This window comes from Gadus chalcogrammus, chromosome 5 (genome assembly GCF_026213295.1).
Source record: "Gadus chalcogrammus isolate NIFS_2021 chromosome 5, NIFS_Gcha_1.0, whole genome shotgun sequence".
NCBI classification, from domain to species: Eukaryota; Metazoa; Chordata; class Actinopteri; order Gadiformes; family Gadidae; genus Gadus; species Gadus chalcogrammus.
The window spans coordinates 3,199,608-3,218,626 of record NC_079416.1 but is presented as its reverse complement, the minus strand read 5'-3'; the positions used below and the strand labels follow the sequence as shown (position 1 = coordinate 3,218,626).

Sequence of the window (19,019 nt, the reverse complement as noted above, 5' to 3'; positions counted from 1 at the left end):
TCAAAACAAATATGAAGCAAAATAAATTAAAACCCTTCACCTAGATTTGAGCTATTCTGTAATCAGACTTGAGACTGCTCTTTTGATGACCGACACACCAAGACTCCACCTCCAGGTGTTGGACACTTCATTTAGATCTCAGTAGGGAACCATCTTGAGCAGCCCACAGTTGGGAAGGCAGCGTCCTCTAATCACCCTCTTGTCACAATGCATAATTGGAATAGTGACATAATATGTTTTCTTAAGACAGGGTTCCATCACACACATAATAGGCACATCAAAGGCAGCACTATCAAGAAAAAAATAATGATTATACTAAATCACAGATTATAACTGTTCTGGCACAGCAAAAAATTCAACAGAAAACACAAAATTTAACACAAATTGAAAGAAAAGCATGTTAATTTAAAAAAAAATAAAAAAAGATATCCATCCATCTTCTTTTGTTGATCATCAGGTTATGTGTACATTGAAACATACATCCACTAGAAATAAGAGATACATGAGATACATTAGCTCGACATGAATGTATAGCCTTGTCCTTAAGCCAAACTAATGACTTGTTGAAATCAGTTGAGAGTGCTCAATATGAGAAGCAAATTTGACACATGGCCACAACATATTTCAGGTGGATTTTAAATGTTTTTGTCAAATACGATTATTTTCGCTACAAATGTGTTTCCGCTTTTCTTAAATAGCAATGACTTTTATACGTTTTGCTGCTATGATTTCCTTGCTTACATAATAGATGCCTATGTAATTCCCCACTTTTATTATTCAAAGAAGTTAAATTCATAGCTTTTAATCATTACGCCACACAACAATGCCCTTTAGTTTGTAGGGGGATGTGTTTGAATGAATGATCTTTATTGTCAAAGTACAGGTACAGGTACATCGAAATTTGGGAGAGCTCCCCCCTGGTGCTTAAAGAAAAAAAAAAAAAGAGGACAAGGAACATACATAAACAATATATACAGTATGATAAAGAAAAAGAAAAAAACACTTGATATATATCTAACTAAAACTAACACATCTAATATAAATCTAACTAAAACTGAGTTAAAGTGCAGTTGAATGACTTGAAAAAAACAAAAATTGCACAAGTCCTTAGAAAATAAATAAATAAATAAATATTTAATCTAATAATATAAATGAATAGATAAATAAATAGATAAATAAATAGATGGTTCGAAGGGAATTGCACAGTTCCCCAGTAGCTGCCACATGTTATGTGCGTGTGCGTGATAGTACAAGGTCAGGTGTTGGCAACGTTCAACGCCTGTATGGCCCTGGGGTAGAAACTAGATACAAGTCTGTTTGTCCGTGCAGCCATAGTCCTGAACCGCTTCCCTGAGCGCAGCAGCACAAAGTGTTTGTTCCCCGGGTGGGTTGGATCCTTGGAGATCTTGGTAGCCTTCTTGAGGCAGCGGGTGTTGTACAGTTCCTCCAGAGAGGGGAGAGGGCAGCCGATGATCTTCTGGGCAGAGTTAACGACCCGCTGTAGTGCCTTCCTCTCTGCAGCTGTGCAACTGGAGAACCACACGCAGATACAGTAGGTGATGATGCTCTCCACTGAACAGCGGTAGAAGGTCACAAGCAACTCCTCCCTAAGGTGGTAGTTCCTGAGGCTCTCAGGAAATAGAGTCGCTGTTGTGCCTTCTTAATGATGGCTGTGGTGTTGGTCCTCCAGGACAGGTCCTCCTGGATGTGCACCCCCAGGAAGCAGAAGGCTGCGACCCTCTCCACGCAGCCACCGTCGATGAGCAGGGGCTGGATCGCAGTCTTCTTCCTCCTGAAGTCGATGATGACCTCCCGGGTTTTGAGCTGGTTCAGCAGCAGGTTATTAGCCTTGCACTGCTTGCTCAGCTGCTCCACCTCGTCCCGGAATGCAGTCTCATCTCCCCCAAGATGCGGCCCACCACGCTGGTGTCGTCCGCATACTTTATGAAGTCATTGCTGGGGTGAACGGGGATAAAGTCGTGAGTATAGAGGGAGTAGAGCAGGGGGCTCAACACGCAGCCCTGAGGGGACCCGGTGCTGAGTCTGAGGGCTGTGGAGGTGTTGGAGCCTACCCGCACCCTCTGGGGGCGGTCAGACAGGAAGTCCTTAATCCAGGTGCAGGTGTTGAGTGGTAGCCCCAGGTTTGTCAGTTTAAACTCCAGCCTGTCCGGAAGTATGGTGTTGAACGCCGAGCTGAAGTCCACAAAGAGCATTCTGATGTAGCTACTCCTCTCCTCCAGGTGGGACAGGGTGGAGTGGAGAGCCGTCGCGATGGCGTCTCCTGTGGACCTGTTGGCTTGGTAGGCAAACTGGTGTGGGTCTAGTCTGGGCGGCATGGATGAGATGATGTGACTACGGACTAGCTTTTCAAAGCACTTCATGGTGATGGGTGTGAGTGCCACCGGGCGGTAGTCGTTGAGGCAGCTCACAGTGCTTTTCTTTGGGACCGGGATGATTGTAGAGGTTTTCAGGCAGGGTGGGACGATGGCCTGGGACAGGGACCGATTAAAGATCTTGGTGAGGACCCCGGTCAGCTGGTCAGCACAGTCCCTCAGCACCCGTCCCGGAACGCCGTCCGGCCCTGCTGCTTTTCTGGGGTTCACCGCCTTCAGCGTGCGTCTGACCTCCTGTTCTGTGAGGGTGAGGCTGCTGGGGGCAGGTGGGTGTGGGGGTTGTGATGTCGCTTCCCCCCCCGGCCCCATCTCGAACCGTGCGTAGAAGGAGTTCAGCTCTTCCGCCAGCTGTGAGTTATCCCCGTTGGCGGAGAGCCTGTTGGCTCTGAAGTTGGTCATGTGCTGGACCCCCTGCCACACCCGCCTTGAGTCGTTGCTCCGGAAGCAGTCTTTGATCTTGCCCTTGTACTCCGCCTTGGCCTCTTTGATGCCTCGGTCCAAGTTAGCCCTGGCGATGTTATAGAGGGCCTTGTCTTTTGACCTGAAAGCGGTGTCTCTCTCCCTGAGCAGCTGCAGCACCTTTCTGTTCATCCATGGCTTTGTGTTGGGGTAAACCCGGACAGGCTTGTCCATGGTGAACGAGTCTGCACAGTTCCTGACATGTTGGAGGACCGTTGATGGGAACCGTTCCAGGTCCTCATGCTCGTATTCCTCCCATCTGGTGTCATGGAGACTGATCTGCAGTGGCGTGGAGTCTGCTGGCCAGGTTTTGACTGTCCTAGTGGTGATGGGAGCACTTTTCCTGATGGGGGTTGTGGCATCCCGCCCCGTAAGCCTCGGCCCGGACCAACCCGAGGGTTGGTCCTGGACGGCGTGTACCGCCGTCACCCACCAGACGGCGACCGAGAGCAGCCCTTTCGCCTCCCCAATCAGCGTGATTGGGGGACACCTGGCCGGTGGCAGAGGAGCCATGATAAAGGAGGTCGAAGACAGACAGGAGAGGGCACAGCATGGCACGGGAGCAAGGAGGAAGTGCTCGTGTCCGCGAGAGGCTAGAGGCCCACGGAGGCCCTAGAGACTGCGAGCTCCTTGATTGTTTAAGTTGATTGTTAAATAAATGCCTTGGATGGCTTTAACCCCTGCTAAAAGTGTTGTATATCCGTGGAACCCGGCCCAATCGAGTACCGGGTTACCACATATGGTGGAGAATACAGGCACCATGAAGATCCCACTACGACCCCCCGGTACAGACGCCGCCGCCGCAAGGGACGTCGCCGCCGCCGCCAGAGACGTCGCCGGAGACGTCGCCGCTGCCGCAAGAGACACTGCTGCCGCCGCAAGGGACGCCGCCGCCGCTGCAAGGGACGCCGCCGCCGCAGCGCGAGACCGGGACGGGGCGGCACCGCCGGCCGACGCGGACGTGGGGACGGGTCCTGGGGGACCTGGCGCGGACCTGGGGACGGGTTGGCCCTGTGTGCTGGCGACCTGTTGGACGCAAGGTACGTCCCGGAGCCCGACCATACCAGCAAGGGTTATGAACCAGGACACGCAGGCCATATTGGACACTGGCAGCGTGGTCACCCTCCTCCGCCCCGACTTGGCGGGAGGGAGGGAGTGGAGACCCATGGAGGTGGCCTGCGTGCACGGGGACATACGGACCTATGAGAGCCGCCATGTGGTCATCCGGACACCACGCAGGGTGTTCACGGCTCGGGTAGGGGTTGTTCCCGAACCTCCCGGTACCGCTCCTCATCGGGACGGACTGCCCGATTTTCCGTCGGCTTTGGGACCCGGCACTAGAGTCCCGGGGCAGGAGAGATGCGGCCGCCGCCACGGCAGGGGATGCGGCCGCCGCCGGCGCAGCGGGAGACGAAGCGGCGTGAGACGAAACGGCGGGAGACGAAGCTGCCGGAGACGAAGCTGCCGGAGACGAAGTTGCCGGAGACGAAGCTGCAGGAGACGAAGCTGCCGGAGACGACGCTGCCGGAGACGACGCTGCCGAGGCCTTGTCCCGAAGGGATTCCTGCCTGGGCGGGTGACAAAGGGTGGAGGAGTGTGGCATCCCGCCCCGTAAGCCTCGGCCCGGACCAACCCGAGGGTTGGTCCTGGACGGCGTGTACCGCCGTCACCCACCAGACGGCGACCGAGAGCAGCCCTTTTGCCTCCCCAATCAGCGTGATTGGGGGACACCTGGCCGAAAGCCAGGGAGACCCTTTCAAAGGAGCAGGTGGACTGACAGCACGGCACGCACGGGGGAGCTAGGAAGGAGGAAGCGCTCGGCTCCACGAGCAGCTAGAGACCGCGAGTGCCCTTGTTGATTTAAAGTGTATGCAATAAATGCCTTGGTGGGCGTTAACCTTCGATAAACGCGTCGTTTGTACCGGTAACCCGGCTCATTCAAGGAGCGGGTTGCCACAGGGTGTACGCTGGAATCAGAAGGATGGACACATGGTCTGACTTGCCTAGGTGAGCCAGCGGTCTAGCTATGTAGGCTAGTTTAATGTTGGTATAATCCTTGTCCAGTGTCTTTTCTCCCCTCGTGGCACATTTAATGTGCTGGTAGAATTTCGGAAGTACTACCTATAGATTGACGTGATTAAAGTCCCCGGCGATGATGTGTACTGCCTCAGGGTCCATGCTCTGTTGTTTACTGATGACGTCATGTAGCTGAGCTAGTGCCATGTTCGCATCAGCGTCGGGAGGAATGTAAACAGCTGTGATCAGCACGGCATTGAATTCCCTCGGGAGGTATGTAGGCCGGCATTTAACTGTGATATATTCCAACTCCGGGGAACAGTGGCTACTCACAGTTCTAGTGTTGGAGCTCCAGCTGTCTTTAGGGAAAATTAGTAAGCCGCCACCGTGATGTTTCCCACTAGCCTTAGTTCTATCAGCTCGGTAAGCTGCTGTACGTCCCTTCAGTGCTACCGCAGAGTCGGCAATGGACACCTGGAGCCAGGTTTCCGTGAAAATAAGCACACAGTTATCCTTCACGATGTTGTTAGTTGCAACCCGCAGCCTCAGTTCGTCCATCTTTAGAGCGATTGATCTAACGTTGGAGAGGAAAATACTCGGCAATGCTGGTTTGTCCGGGCATCTCTTCATCCTCGCTAACAGTCCTCCCCTGCGGCCCCGTCGTTGCTTACGATCCCTTCTTCGTCGCTTGCGCTTCAGATCCGGGACCATGAACCAACTGTCACCCGGTGTCCGGGCGATGTCTTCGGGTATTCCTTGTTCGCCTAGGTACTCAGCTGAGACGGCCCTTTCGCTGTGTGTACCGATCCCTAGCAAGTCGTGTCTGCTGTAGGTGTGTGCGGAGCAATTGTCTACCGATACTAAAACTAAAACGAAGACATAAATAAAACTGTACATTAATAAACTAGAGAAGGCACCATCCGGAGGAGCTCCATGCCGCGCGTCTATGCGCGCCGTCATAGCAACTGTTTGTGTGTGTGTGTGTGCGTGTGCGTGTGCGTGAGTGCGTGCGTGCGTGCGTGCGTGCGTGCGTGCGTGCGTGTGTGCGTGCGTGCGTGCGTGCGTGCGTGCGGTAACCAATAATGAATCCCTAAATTTGGGCTTTACCCTAATGGTTACACTCATACCCATTTTTGGATGGACCAATCTGAGTGAGGCTATGTAGTAGATAGCGTGATAAGGACTTTGAATGTTTTAATTAGATACAGAATGATATCGAGCAAGACAGTTTTGTAGAATCAATCCATCTAAGCAACATTACATTAACTATGCCTATAAACTTGCAGAGTTAGATAATTTGAGTACTACGTAAGTAACTTCTTACAGCCGTGGCAGTACCCAACAGATGCATTGCTTTCTCCCCCCCTCTTGGTGCCTTATTGTCTGTGCAATGGGCAAAGCATTCCCTCGTTTCCCCCGGCTCTACACCTGTTGGACATTCACCCCTGCTATCCTTCTGCAGTCATCATCCTTTTCTACTTAAATCCTGGTTCTTCAGCCACTCATTACCAGATCATTGTTTCAACCACAGTGGTAGATAACCATTCTCGGCATTAGTGTTGTATTTATAAATACATTTTGTGTTCCATGTTTCCTCCGATTCTTAATCTACTTGCCCAAGGATCACCAACCCCATACCTGCCTGCCGTCCACCCATTTCGCTGATCTACCTGCCAACCTGCTGTAGCACTGCCTGCCTGTCATCCATCCTTGCCTGTCCACCTCCTGTTTATTCCCTGCTGCTCTGGTTTAATTCAACCTCCGTTGTCTTGCGTCTGCGCCCCCCCTTCGATCATACCATTACTATGTATGCATTCTTTGCCTTCCTGTGCATGCATTAATATATATATATATATATATATAATAACATAGTAATTTATTATAACAGAGTAATTTATTACCTCAGATTCACTGAGAGACATGGTCGTTCCTCCCGAGAGTTGTGTGTAGATTTCTGGTTTGGAAAATATGAATTGTTATTGAGAAATGTAACTAATGAGTTAAGTGGAATAAACAGTATAATCAGATGGTTTCTTAGGTACATTTAATATTTATTTATTTTTAAAGTTATTTAACAACTTACTTCCCATGCATTCCAAACGAAGGAGTAGATTAATGTAGCTCTCCAGGCTAATCCTTCCAGTAGAGGTGCCATACCGAACAGCCATCAGGTTCATCATACCATCCTTCAGAACAATCCCTTAGACCCAAACATTTAATGTGATTTAATGCAGGTAGACACCATATTGAAATCCATTTCTTCCAAATAACAAATTCCCTTGTCTCTTGTTTTAATACAACTGAATAGCTGTGTTTGAGCCCTCAGAAATATAAGTCGATTACAGAAACGTTGGTTTGACTTTTTGTTTACCTGCAGCCTTTATAGCCTTTCTCAGCTCATGCAGGGACAAAGTACCTTTGCGGGTTGGATCAATTTGGGAGAAGATGTCCTGTTTGGATACAATACAGGTCATAAAGTCTGGAGCCAAGAATGAATGCCAAAACAAACAATTATATTTTAAATAGTAGTCTCACTCATGAAAATAGCACCCATTCTCGACTTGTTAAATAGTAGACGCAATAAATAATTTTGTACAATCATTTACTGACGTTGTAGGTGGTGACTTTCCTCCACAAACGCAAGAATTCATCACGTTTCAGTTTGCCAGTGATGGATGTCTGAAATCTTGACCTAAGGAACTTCTTCAAATCCTCTCGTATTTTGCCAAACGTGATTCAATCAGTAATTTTAAATGCACAGCTAAGTTATATTTAAGTCTGAATAAACATATAAGGGTGAAGTAAAGAGTTACCTCATCAGCAAATATAAAAGTAGTTAAGGCTTGCTATATCCAGCCTCCATTATGTGTAAACAGTATCAAAGCAGGGTAAGCCAACAATTGATAATTGATGTGATTTAGAGTGTAGTTGGATACATCCATTAGAGCCACCATGCTGCGACACGCATCCAGACTGAAGCCTTCAGTTTCCTTGTATCCTATTAAAATGAAAATATCTGTTAGAAAAAAAGGCTTGCAACCACTTCGTCATTTATCCGTTCGAAGAATAAATTACCGTGCAAGCTAATTCACAATGACACCATGTAATTTCATTGTCAATCGACAATGTGAATATCATTCAGGAAAATCCATTGTGATGAAACTTTACAACATTCTGTTTTTTTACCTGAAAATATGTTTAAAGTTAATTAAATAATCTACCGCTTTTGCCTTTAAACAAAAATACGAAAATATGCACAATGAGTAAGAAAAATTAAATTTTTTGAAGTTTTCTGCAGTAATTCATTCCTTTCGTCAGTTCTGGGTTAGTGTTTTCATGCAAACTTTCAGGCCCTACCTTGAAGGATCTTTTCATTTAAAATTTTCTGGAGCTGCTCTGCATGGACTTCTTCAAACTGGAAAAAAGTATTTATGTAATATTGTATCAGTGGTAAAATAAATTACATAATATGATTGTATATGTGTTGATCATCGCCAATCAGTAAGAAAGTTTAGTACGTTGGAGTAAGACAAAATACCTGATCAGCATATTTTTCGAAGAAACTTCTGCTCTCTTCATCATTTTTATTTAACTCTCTCATTATGGGCTGGGATGTAATTAGGACAAAATTAGCCAATGTTGAGGGGGAAAAAAACATAAAACAATATAGCATTAACAACATATAGGACCTCATCCCGCATACCTTTTCAATTGGACTGTGGCTTTGCCCAGAGTGGTCACTGGAAAAAAAGGCAATCGTAATGAAAACTGAGTGTGCATTTTCAACATTATTATGAAAAACTGTCGATGGAGAGTTTGAGCATACTGGGCATGGGTCTCTGACTTGGAGAGAATTCTGAGAATGAAGGAAGCCGTTTCATCTGGCTTGAAACTGGATGGCACAATCAGGTATTCGGCAGGAGCCAACTTGAACATATCCATGACCTCACGTGAATTCAGGTGTTTTTTGGTTTGCGCTACAACCAAGTTGGATGTGAAGAACGTGGCTGGGAACCTTCCTGTCAATGACCTATACTGGAATCAAAAATGCTTTTTCTTTTAGCATCGTATTCCAGCTTTATATTAAGGTAGTGGTATATTTATGATCACAACTTTTATTTGTTAATAATATATACAAATAAATGTTTAGAAAATAAACGTTTTACTTACTTGTTCGGGAACCTGAAAAAAGACAGAAAAGAAGAAATTTATCTTAAGGAAAAACATGGTCACTTTACACCAAAATAACATTTTGGCTTATACTGTTGACTGATTCGGTTCTTGCAGACTCATTATTGTTCACATCTCTGCTGCTATTCTAATAAGAAAGTCTCCCTAAGGAGCTAAGTTTATTGACGTCTCAGTTTTACGTTTAAAAGAAAAAATGTAGGCTGTAATTCAGGACGTTGTTTGCTTATTCATTCCTAACTGAACAAACTTACCTAATGCCAAACGTAAGAGTGTGCTTTATTTTTGTGGGAATGTATGGAGATACAATATGTAACATTTCTCTAATGTTTATTGTTTATGATTATATTATATATGGTTTTGCAGAGCTTATTATGTTATGGGGCTTTATGTTGTGCGAACAGCACATTTCTCTGCTGCCAGAATGAAAGGTGACTGTTTGGCAGGAAGATTCAGGTCAGAAATAGTCAGTTGGATCCTGCTTTTGAAACTTTGTGGAAGGCCAAGTGTTTGGTTAAAACGCCCTGATGATGGTTAATTTATATTTTAAGTTGAATAGCTTACAATTTTGTTCAATACTGAATGATATACTATATATTTGCACATGCATCCCAAAAAAATGCATTGTAAAAGCTTTAATAGGTAACATAAAACAAACCTTAAAAATTGAGAAACCGATGTAAAGATCATTTTTCAGCCGCCTTGTTCCGTTTTCAGGCTTCTGCATGAGAGACACTAGAATGTTGTTCCCCTGCTCAGAATCACTGTTTGAACCTTCAATCCTGAACCGATACTGAGGGTTCATCCTGAACATTTCTAAAAGGTCAAGAAGAAAACGAAAAACAGTAAGGAGAACAATTATTTAAAGCAGTTTTTGCATTTCAATAACTGAGCAGGTTGGTAGAAGGCACCAGATTTTTGTACTATACTACAGCTTGGATAGGTCATTATGCCCATTTCTGTCCAACGAGTTAGAAGACTGACTATGGGCCCTATCTTGCATCCGGCGCAAGTGACTTAGTCACTGGCGCATGTGTCGTTGATAGTTTACAACTGGCGCAGATTGTTCTTTTCCCACCACCGCCACTCGCCGGTAAATTAGGGATTGATCATGCGCCCCAAGGGGCGGTTCGGCGGAAGGAGGAGGCGTGTTCTGGCGCAAACGGTATTTTGCCGTTTCTGAATACCATTGCGCTACTGACCAGGAAATACCTGGTTTAAAGTCAGTGGCGCGTTGTTCAGATGCTATTTTAAGGGCGTATGCATACATGCGCATGCAATGCATACGGATTGCTTGTGCACCTCGCGCATACACTTTGCTTCTCCCATCTACCTAGCCGCACATTCTTGGTAAATTATTTGGGAAAGAACAGCTGATGCAGCGGTAATAAGTTGTACTTTTAAATCAATGCATCTGCAAACACCGTACAGCAAACACATATTTTCTTGACAGAGACATCGTGTAGGCCTACATGCCCATAACTTTTAGGATTGATGAGTATTTGATCGTGAAAAACATTGTTTTACCGCGAGTGAGTGTAAAGAATGAATGAATGCGCGTGTGTGTGCTCTGTTTAAACACACGCAAACTAAACACGTGACGCATAATACAATCAATGGCAATGTCTATTACCGCGGGGACACATGCATATTAGGATAGCATACAATACTGATAAGAAACAATTTTTATAATGTATTGCGTATATCATTAAATAGAACCACAGTTACTGCATATCACATGTTATATCATACACGTTTTCTTTGCCGAAATTTATTTGAGGACTCAGTATTTCTGAAGTTGTGGAAGAAAACCCCTTTTTCCATGTGTGAATTAGGCCATATTATTTGGAGCCATTTGCAGTTTGAAATTCATGTGCATTTGTCTCATCGGAGACTGCAGACGCGCTGTCAAAATATCAACTCGTCCGATTCAAATGCGCTCATGGCTCTTAAAGGGGATGGGAGCTGGCACTCTCATTGGTTTGTTGGACGTTACGCCCAAACCACACCTACGGGTAACTAGGCTGCTTCAGACCAACCCTTTTGACACTTGCGCCGCGACGCAAGTGTCATTTATCCGCCTGTAAAATAGCGATAGCGCCGTAGAACCGCCCACAAAGCTACTTGCGCTTTGCGCTTCCCACTTGCGTTTCAGACCGTTAAAATAGGGCCCTATATGTCCAGGTAATTCAAATGAAGCTGGGCATATGGTCTCTTGTGCTTATTAAAGGTCCCATGGCATGCTACTTTATCGATGCTTTAGTATTGACTAGAGTTTTCGCGCGCGCAACTTCTAGCTGTAATTAAACAAGGAGGTGGAGACGTTCGTCTGCATTCTTGGGGAGGAAGACGTTGTTTACGATGTTTACGTAGCTGCCGTGGTGATCGACATCCGGCCTACCATAAAGGGTACTGTCGGCGGTGGAAACGCGACCTTGGAACTGAGCTGGGCTATACCGCCCCCTCCCTCCCGGACTGAGGCGAACCCAACCGTACCGCACCCTGCAGTGGAAACGCGGCATCAAAGAGACGCGTTGCTTCCTCGCCCCTCCTCCGACAATGGCTGCACCATTCACCGGAGCCCGTTTTAGACAGGGGTCTCCACCTCCTTGTTCGCCCAAGCAAGCGTTTTACGCGACATGTTCATTGTAAAGAATAATACCTCGAGGCTACTGTTTGTTTGTTTTTATCCCCAGTCGGATAAAAGTCTGGGCGAACCAAACCCTACCGCACTCTGCAGTGGAAACACGGGTGCTCACCTTTACAAACGGTGTCTGTGTCGCTGCCTTTGTGTTGACGTGCGGTGTGTCCGCTTGCTTGTGTGTGTGTGTGTGTGTAGTGTGTGCGGATTTGTGTGCGTTTCCGTGTATGTTCGTGCGCATGTGCTTGCTTGCGGTGTACTTATGCGTAACTTGAGTAACTTTGAGTAACTGGTGCGACAGGCCTGCTATTATAGTAGTAAGATATTAGTGGGCCCCTAACACAGTATTTGAAGACGTTCCTGAAATTGTAGCTTTAATGTAAATGAGGTGGAGAGAGGCGGGTCAAGGCGGGTGGGGGTGTGGCCCTGAGCAGCTTCCAGCCACGCTACCATGCGCTCTGTTTACAGTGGATGTATCGCATTGGTGAGGCACACACAGCCTTAGGCCGTGTTCTGTAAATATTCTAGAACACTCCGGGTGCTCCGGAGAGAGTCCTGGAGCTCTGTATCTCAATAATATCATATTATAAATAGGTATCTATATCATATAATATATATTATCATGGCCAAAAGCCGTGTGCGTCTCCAGACGATATTCTGAATCTCTAACGACTGCGTCGGCCCTGGTTCTTCCACTTCCACATCAATCTGAATTAGACTGAACCGCGACAGGGCGGAGAAAGGGATTGTTGCCCACGATTGTCTCCCGCTGGAGCCCTGCTGCCGAGGCACCACCGCCTCTGCGCCACCGCCCCGCAGCGGTGGTGCTTCATGGCGGTGGTGCCTCGTGGCAGCGGGCAGCGGGGATCCAGCAGGAGACAATCGCGGGCAACATTCCCTTTCTCCTCCATGTCGCGGTTCATGTACTTCAGGGAGTCAAAGCCAAAGTACGTTTCCCCCAATTCCTTCCCAACCATGGCTGAGAGAAGCGCGGCAAAGTTGGTTTTATATTGGACGTTGGATATTCAACACATTCAAAAAATCTATTTAGCACTGCCTTCGATGGACGAATTTGTGTCAAAACAACTTTGATGTGTTTATACAAGGCCTGTCTATATACCACAAGGCTTCAACAAGGCTCCAAAAAAACACACATTGATTTTATACAATTTTGCTACAATGTAGATTATAGATAATAGATTTAAGATAAATCTATTATGTGGCTTGACCTTTTGACCTACACATGTCAAAACACATGTGGGGAACTCAGCTAACTACCCCACACATTACGAAAAGCATATTTTCTCAAAAAAAACAACCTTTTGAATTTATACTATTTTTTACTCTCAAAAAATACTATGAATCAATTATAAGGCTTGACCTTTTGACCGACCCATATCAAGACACATCTGGTGAACTCCGATAACTGCCCCACACATAAGACAAAGTTTATTTTTCCCAAAATCCCACCTTTTGATTTTATACAATTTTTTTACTCTCAAAACATCCTATAAATCTATTATGAAGCGTGACCTTTTCACCTACCGATATCATAACATACTTGCAAACTATATACATATAATAGATAGTTCACATGTATGTTTTGATATCGGTAGGTGAAAAGGTCACGCTGCATAACAGATTTATAGAATTTTTTAACATTACATTTTTGGTTTTATAAAATCAAAAGTTGGGTTTTTAAAAAAAATAATAATAATTGTGTTATGTGTGGGGCAGTTATCTGAGTACACCAGATGTTTTTTGATATGGGTAGTTGAAAATGTCAAGCCGCATAATAGATTCATAGCATTTTTTTTAGAGTAAAAAATATTTATAAAATCAAAGGGTTAGTTTTTTGTCAAAAGGTCAAGCCTTATCATAGATTTAATGCATTGAAAGCATTTTTCTTACATTAAAAATATATATAAAATCAAACATTGTTTTTTTGAGAAATTAAGCTTGTGTTATGTGTAGGACAGTTAGCCGAGTTCACCAGATTTGTTTTGATATGGTTAGGTTAAAAGGTCAAGCCGCATAATAGATGTGTAGCCTTTTTTAACATTAAAAACATAGTGTAAAATCAAGTTGTGGGTTTTTGGAAAAAATAAGCTTTGTATTATGTGTGGGGCAATTAGCTGAGTTCACCAGATGTGTTTTGATATGGGTAGGTCAAAAGGTCAAGCCTTAAAATAGATTTAATGCATTTTTTTATTATAAATATATATAAAATCAAACAGTGTTTTTTTTGAGAAATTGAGCTTTGTGTTATGTTAAGGACAGTTAGCTGAGTTCACCACATGTGTTTTGACATGTGTAGGTCAAAAGGTCAAGCCGCAAAATAGATCTATAGCATTTAACTTTTAAAAATTGTATAAAATCATAGGGTGGTTTTCTCTGAGAAAATAAGCTTTGTGTTATGTATAGGGCAGTTAGCTGAGTTCACCCTATGTATTCTGACATGGGTAAGTCAAAGAGTGAAGCTGCATAATAGATTCAAAGCAGTTATCAACATTAAAAATGGTATAAAATCAAAATATGTTTTTTTTAAAAAAGGAAGCTTTGTGTTTTATAGCCAAGCCTTGTTTTAACAAATCAAAGTTGGTTTGACACAAATTCGTCCATCGAAGCCAGTGCTAAATAGATTTTTCAAATGTGTCAAATTGCCAAAGTCCAATATAAAACTAACTTTACCATGCTTGGCTGAGATAGCCCCCACTACAGCCTCTTTGTGGAAATACCAGAGACGTCGGAGAACCGACGTGTTATGCGGCATTACACCAAGAGCAGAACGGTAATCCGAATAACAAAGAAGTGTACAACACTTGCGTTACAGTGTGCGTAATCAGATGCCTCATGCACCACCCACACGAGTTGCAAAGTGGGAAATTGTCCAGCTTTTTTGCGGCATTTCACAGAGGAACACCCTCTTTTACCCGGTCCCACTCGGAATTCTGAAAGTATACAGAATTCAGTGAGGCTGATCGTATGACTCGAGAAACAAATATGTCTGTGCCCGAAAAGAGATTTATTTTCTTTGTATTTGTACCACGTTGGTCGTTTTAATGTGGTTTTAAAATACTCTTCCAAGGAGAGCGCAGGATTTTTGTAGGCTACCTGCTTGTTTATTACGGTTTATATGTCTAGAGTTTGAGAAAGATGTTCCTAAATGTTAGTAAATCAATAGTTCAAAATAATATGTGTAACAAGTCATCAGAGTACTTTTTTACTTTTCACTTTTAAGTAAACAGTGGCCACGGATTAGCCCTACTACTTTATTTAAGTACCAGGGTTGTTTAGGCATCCTCCAGCTGTGGTCCCTGCAACCCATCTGCTTTCATAGACCAAGGGCGTCCAGTGAGAAGATGTTGTGCCATCAAGGAAGTCAGGGCATAGGCAACAAATGTCAAGATCTGAAAAGAAACGACAGAAGTCCTCCATCGCCATCCTATACAAAAAATAATTATGTAAGCACAAGGTGAACAGATGGTCATAACCTTTGTTACTTTGGTCCCCATACTTACCAAAATTCCCCATCATCAGCCACATCTACACACATTTCACGGTCTTCAGCACTAATAGATTGCCACAAAACAGAACTAGAAAGAAATGAAGAATATGCCATGTAATCATCTTCCTATTGTATCATTATTTTATATTATTGAATCCAGGAAATTAACTGTCTGGCATGATCATGTAACCACTCTTTCAATTTCATCTGTAAATGGAACCAGTAGCAACCAATGTTTTTACCTGTCACTCCAATCGCCAATCCACTCTCCATTGCCCCATGGGTTTAACAAGCGAACAAGATTTATTGGCTGCCCATTGCTGATCACCTGAATATACGTCAAAATATTGAATAGCAGAATGGTTCGATATTGTGCGAGAGGTTATTACTGTTGTAATTTATTATACAATAGAAATTAAACACTAGCTTACTTGTGTGACACCAGTAACGGCGTAGGCATGTCCTTCCACTAAACCATTGGCTGAGACGTTGTTGGCTGAGGTCTCCTGAAAGAAATGTTGGTATAAGTACTAGTAGGATTAGAGGTTTGTCTCCACGGAGGGTCACTAATGCTAACTGTGCCATCCTTCGATTCTGTGACTGTATGTCAACACACTTTGAATCAAAGTGCCACCATATGCAATATTTTATTATTATTATTATTATTATTATTATTATTATTATTATTATTATTATTATTATTATTATTATTATATTGTAAACTACTATGCTTTAGTGTGTACTTGATGATGCAATCCAAGAATTACACCAGAGGGATATTCTCTTAAATTAGAAATTGGGCAGGAGGTGATATTTAAGGATATTTATGTCAGATATAACTACCCCCTGGGGTGTCCCACACCCCATCAATGAATTGCTCTGTGCAGCTCTGTGCATTGTGTTCCAGAGGTCTGGGACAGCACTATCCAGTTGGAAGCATATGTGCACGCCTCCTGTAAAATCGACCAAGGCTTCTGATGGGGTTCCTGCATTCATGTCTGCGTAGGAGCCGCAAACCCTGTTCAAGTACAGACAGAAAATAAGAAAATTGTTTGTCAATTGCTCACAGTTCATCCAAAAAAAAACTATTTATTGAGTTGCATACTTAGCATAGGCTTTTTCCAGCAAAGCAGGCCAAAACTCATTTGGGGTTTTTGAGCGAACAAAGATGAGTTTGCCGTCAATTGTCGGTAACTTATCATCGATGACAACATCCACCCAGTATCCAAATCTCCAGAACTAGACAATGTAGAGCAGACATAAATTGGGATTATATAACTAGATTTAGAAAATGTTGATACATGTAAAACAGTGGCAAGCGGTGGCTTTTGACACAAGGAATGCTGATAAGATCCTCCCCTGAAATTGAAAATGAACCATAAGGTTCCAGACCATTTCTTTCCGAATTGGTCTGTCGATGTCAAGCTTAAGAAACATTAATAAGGCGAGACACGGCAGGTGAATACGATTTTTTTTTTAACTTACAGATATCTTTATGAAACTTTACCGGTTGATTCGCCACATAATTAGAAGAAGAAAATGCATTAAAAGTTTTCTGTAATTGTATGTTAAGATATGCTAATTAGGCTATATCTAATAAAAAATGCGCAAATACGCATACATTTTGAAACGAAGAATCGGACCATTGGAAAAAGCCAGACTCAAAATTATTTTTTCATGTTGCTGCTATATTAAATAGAAAAATATTTACAAAGGGGATTATGGATATCTCCTTTCGTTATCCAGTTAATCAGAAAATACTGCCAATGCCTTAAAAAAATGTATTGCCGCCCTATTTTTATGCATAAAATGTCATGTAAATCAGGCCAAGAATGATATATCAACAAATCCCACTGTAAAAATCTTCATATAATAGCTGAGAATAAGATTCTAAAGTTTGGTGCTTGTAGGCAGGGCCGTCGATAAGGGGTGAAAGGTGATGACGATTCTAGGGGCCCACAGCCCAGGGGGGGCCCACAAAAAAAAAAAAAAAAAAAAATTATTTTACTACCAGCCCATAGTACTACCATAGCGCCCCCCCCCCCCCCCCCCCCCCCCCCCAACAATTGCTCCTTACACACACCCCCCCCCCCCCCCCCCGTCAACAATTCAGCGCAGGGGGGGCCATCAGTAAATCTTGTCTAGGGGCCCAGGAATCGTAGCAACGGCCCTGCTTGTAGGTGCTACAGAAGTGGAGATTCCTTGCTTGGCGTGTGAGGAAAAACTCATTTTGAGAAAACGGCTTTTAAAGATTCTTATGGCAAAAGCCAACCAAGCATGAGAGCATACCACGTGATACATTCGAACCAATCGTCCGGTCGGAAATCGAGTCCAGCCAATCAGATATCAGTTTTATGTTGTGCGGCAGATCGAGTGCTTTCCAATGATACCACGGAATACATATGACAGAGACCGGCTGTATTTGAAACGGTGCGTAATAAAGCAAACGTTTGGTGAATCTTCTGTAAAATTCAGAGGCGCAAGTTGACAAACTATAATAAAAGAAAACACCTAAATGTTTCGTTTTGACATTTTTTTTTCTTTTGTGCGAAACATTACATGTTAATGGTGCAAAATAGCCCAAAATATCAAAATTGACCAGTGACTGAAAAATCTATGATTTTGCCTGCCGTGTCACGCTCTGAAATTCTGCCAGACAATCACCAAAACCTCTCTTAATTATACATTTTGAGTTATCTAGATTTTAGTATATGCAGAGTGTTGCTTTGCTTTTTAAGTAGGCTAGAGCATGCATTCGATTTGTCCAACTTGTGCATTGAAAAAGCATCTTTACCACACCGGATATGGTATTTTGTGTAACATAAGAGCTCTTATGTAATAATGTGATGTTAGGTAGGCTACTGGTGAGTGAAACAGGAACGTGTGCTTTAGCAGAGTCACTCAGTGTTATTATTGCGCTGTGTCATGTGATTTAAATTGCCGGGTAAAATTAAAAGAAACGTCTTAAGCTTTTGGCTTACCCTGAAGTGGAATATGCCAGCACTGAATGAGCGCTCAGAAGGCAGAACTTGCTGAAGGATTTGGCTCTGGAATGTTAGAGCTCCAACTGAAGCTAGGAACCAGCAATTACCTTCAGACAGAAACAGGACATTGAAGAACATAGGCAGGCATGCTGCAAAAATTATTGCATCGTGAATGTAATGTTTGAATTATAATATACTATTCAAAAAGTATTTAGGGCCAGTATATTACCAACTACTCCTTGGCAAAAATCAAATCTTGAAACTCCATCAACAACAAAGGACGGGGATTGACATATTTTCTAGAGTGATGAGTGAACAAGAACAAACAATTCAAAATGAAAATGTCAATTAAATGCTGTTATTCTCTAGGCTGTGACCTAAATATGCAAACACACACTTACATATATAAATATATGGCCAGGACTGTTTACCATTACGTTCAGAATCTTTGTTGCAACAAACAAACAGAAAAACACATACCCCTGGTCTCAGCCACTCAACTCTCGCCAGTTGCGAATGGGATAGAGAAACTTGGCCAATGGAGTTTTGGTTCGGAGGAAACATGTCATCAATGTATCTTAATTGACGTTCAATGCAGTACTTTTTCAACTGCTGGAAGTCTTGGTTAAGAAACATCTCTGGGTTTGCAAGGCTGCCAAAACCGTTCTTTTTGCTTCGTTTATTCATAATGCTTTGACATACACCAGGAGGTGCCATTGCTCTGGAATTGAAAAGTGGATTCAAAAGAAAATCCTCTATTTGATTAACAGCTTCTCGTAAATGACATATACTGTACAATTTGTATGTTCACGGGTCACTTCATTTTTTTT

General features: G+C 43.6%; 1 protein-coding gene across 1 annotated transcript; it reads right to left on the bottom strand.

Moving 5' to 3' along the window:
- Positions 1–399: 399 nt before the first annotated feature.
- LOC130382704 (calpain-1 catalytic subunit-like) lies at positions 400–18,906 on the bottom strand. The gene is made up of 20 exons (XM_056590582.1): positions 18,670–18,906; positions 18,419–18,488; positions 18,187–18,296; positions 16,311–16,444; positions 16,049–16,223; positions 15,637–15,711; positions 15,448–15,533; positions 15,219–15,293; positions 14,982–15,142; positions 9,715–9,872; positions 9,039–9,050; positions 8,610–8,903; positions 8,407–8,475; positions 8,226–8,283; positions 7,805–7,866; positions 7,479–7,547; positions 7,240–7,318; positions 6,952–7,068; positions 6,770–6,822; positions 400–485 (listed from the first exon to the last, which is right to left on the bottom strand). Exons 1-20 carry the CDS (start codon positions 18,904–18,906, stop codon positions 459–461), a joined length of 2,121 nt encoding a protein of 706 aa, XP_056446557.1. The 3' UTR covers positions 400–458.
- Positions 18,907–19,019: the final 113 nt, after the last annotated feature.

Excerpts from the sequence above, each read along its gene's own strand:
- LOC130382704 (XM_056590582.1), bottom strand. The coding sequence starts at position 18,906 with ATGGCACCTCCTGGTGTATGTCAAAGCATTATGAATAAACGAAGCAAA. Across the intron at positions 8,476-8,609 it reads TACGATTGCCTTTTTTTCCA|CCCATAATGAGAGAGTTAAA; the intron begins GTGACCACTCTG and ends ATTACATCCCAG. Across the intron at positions 7,867-8,225 it reads AAATGAAAAGATCCTTCAAG|GATACAAGGAAACTGAAGGC; the intron begins GTAGGGCCTGAA and ends TCATTTTAATAG.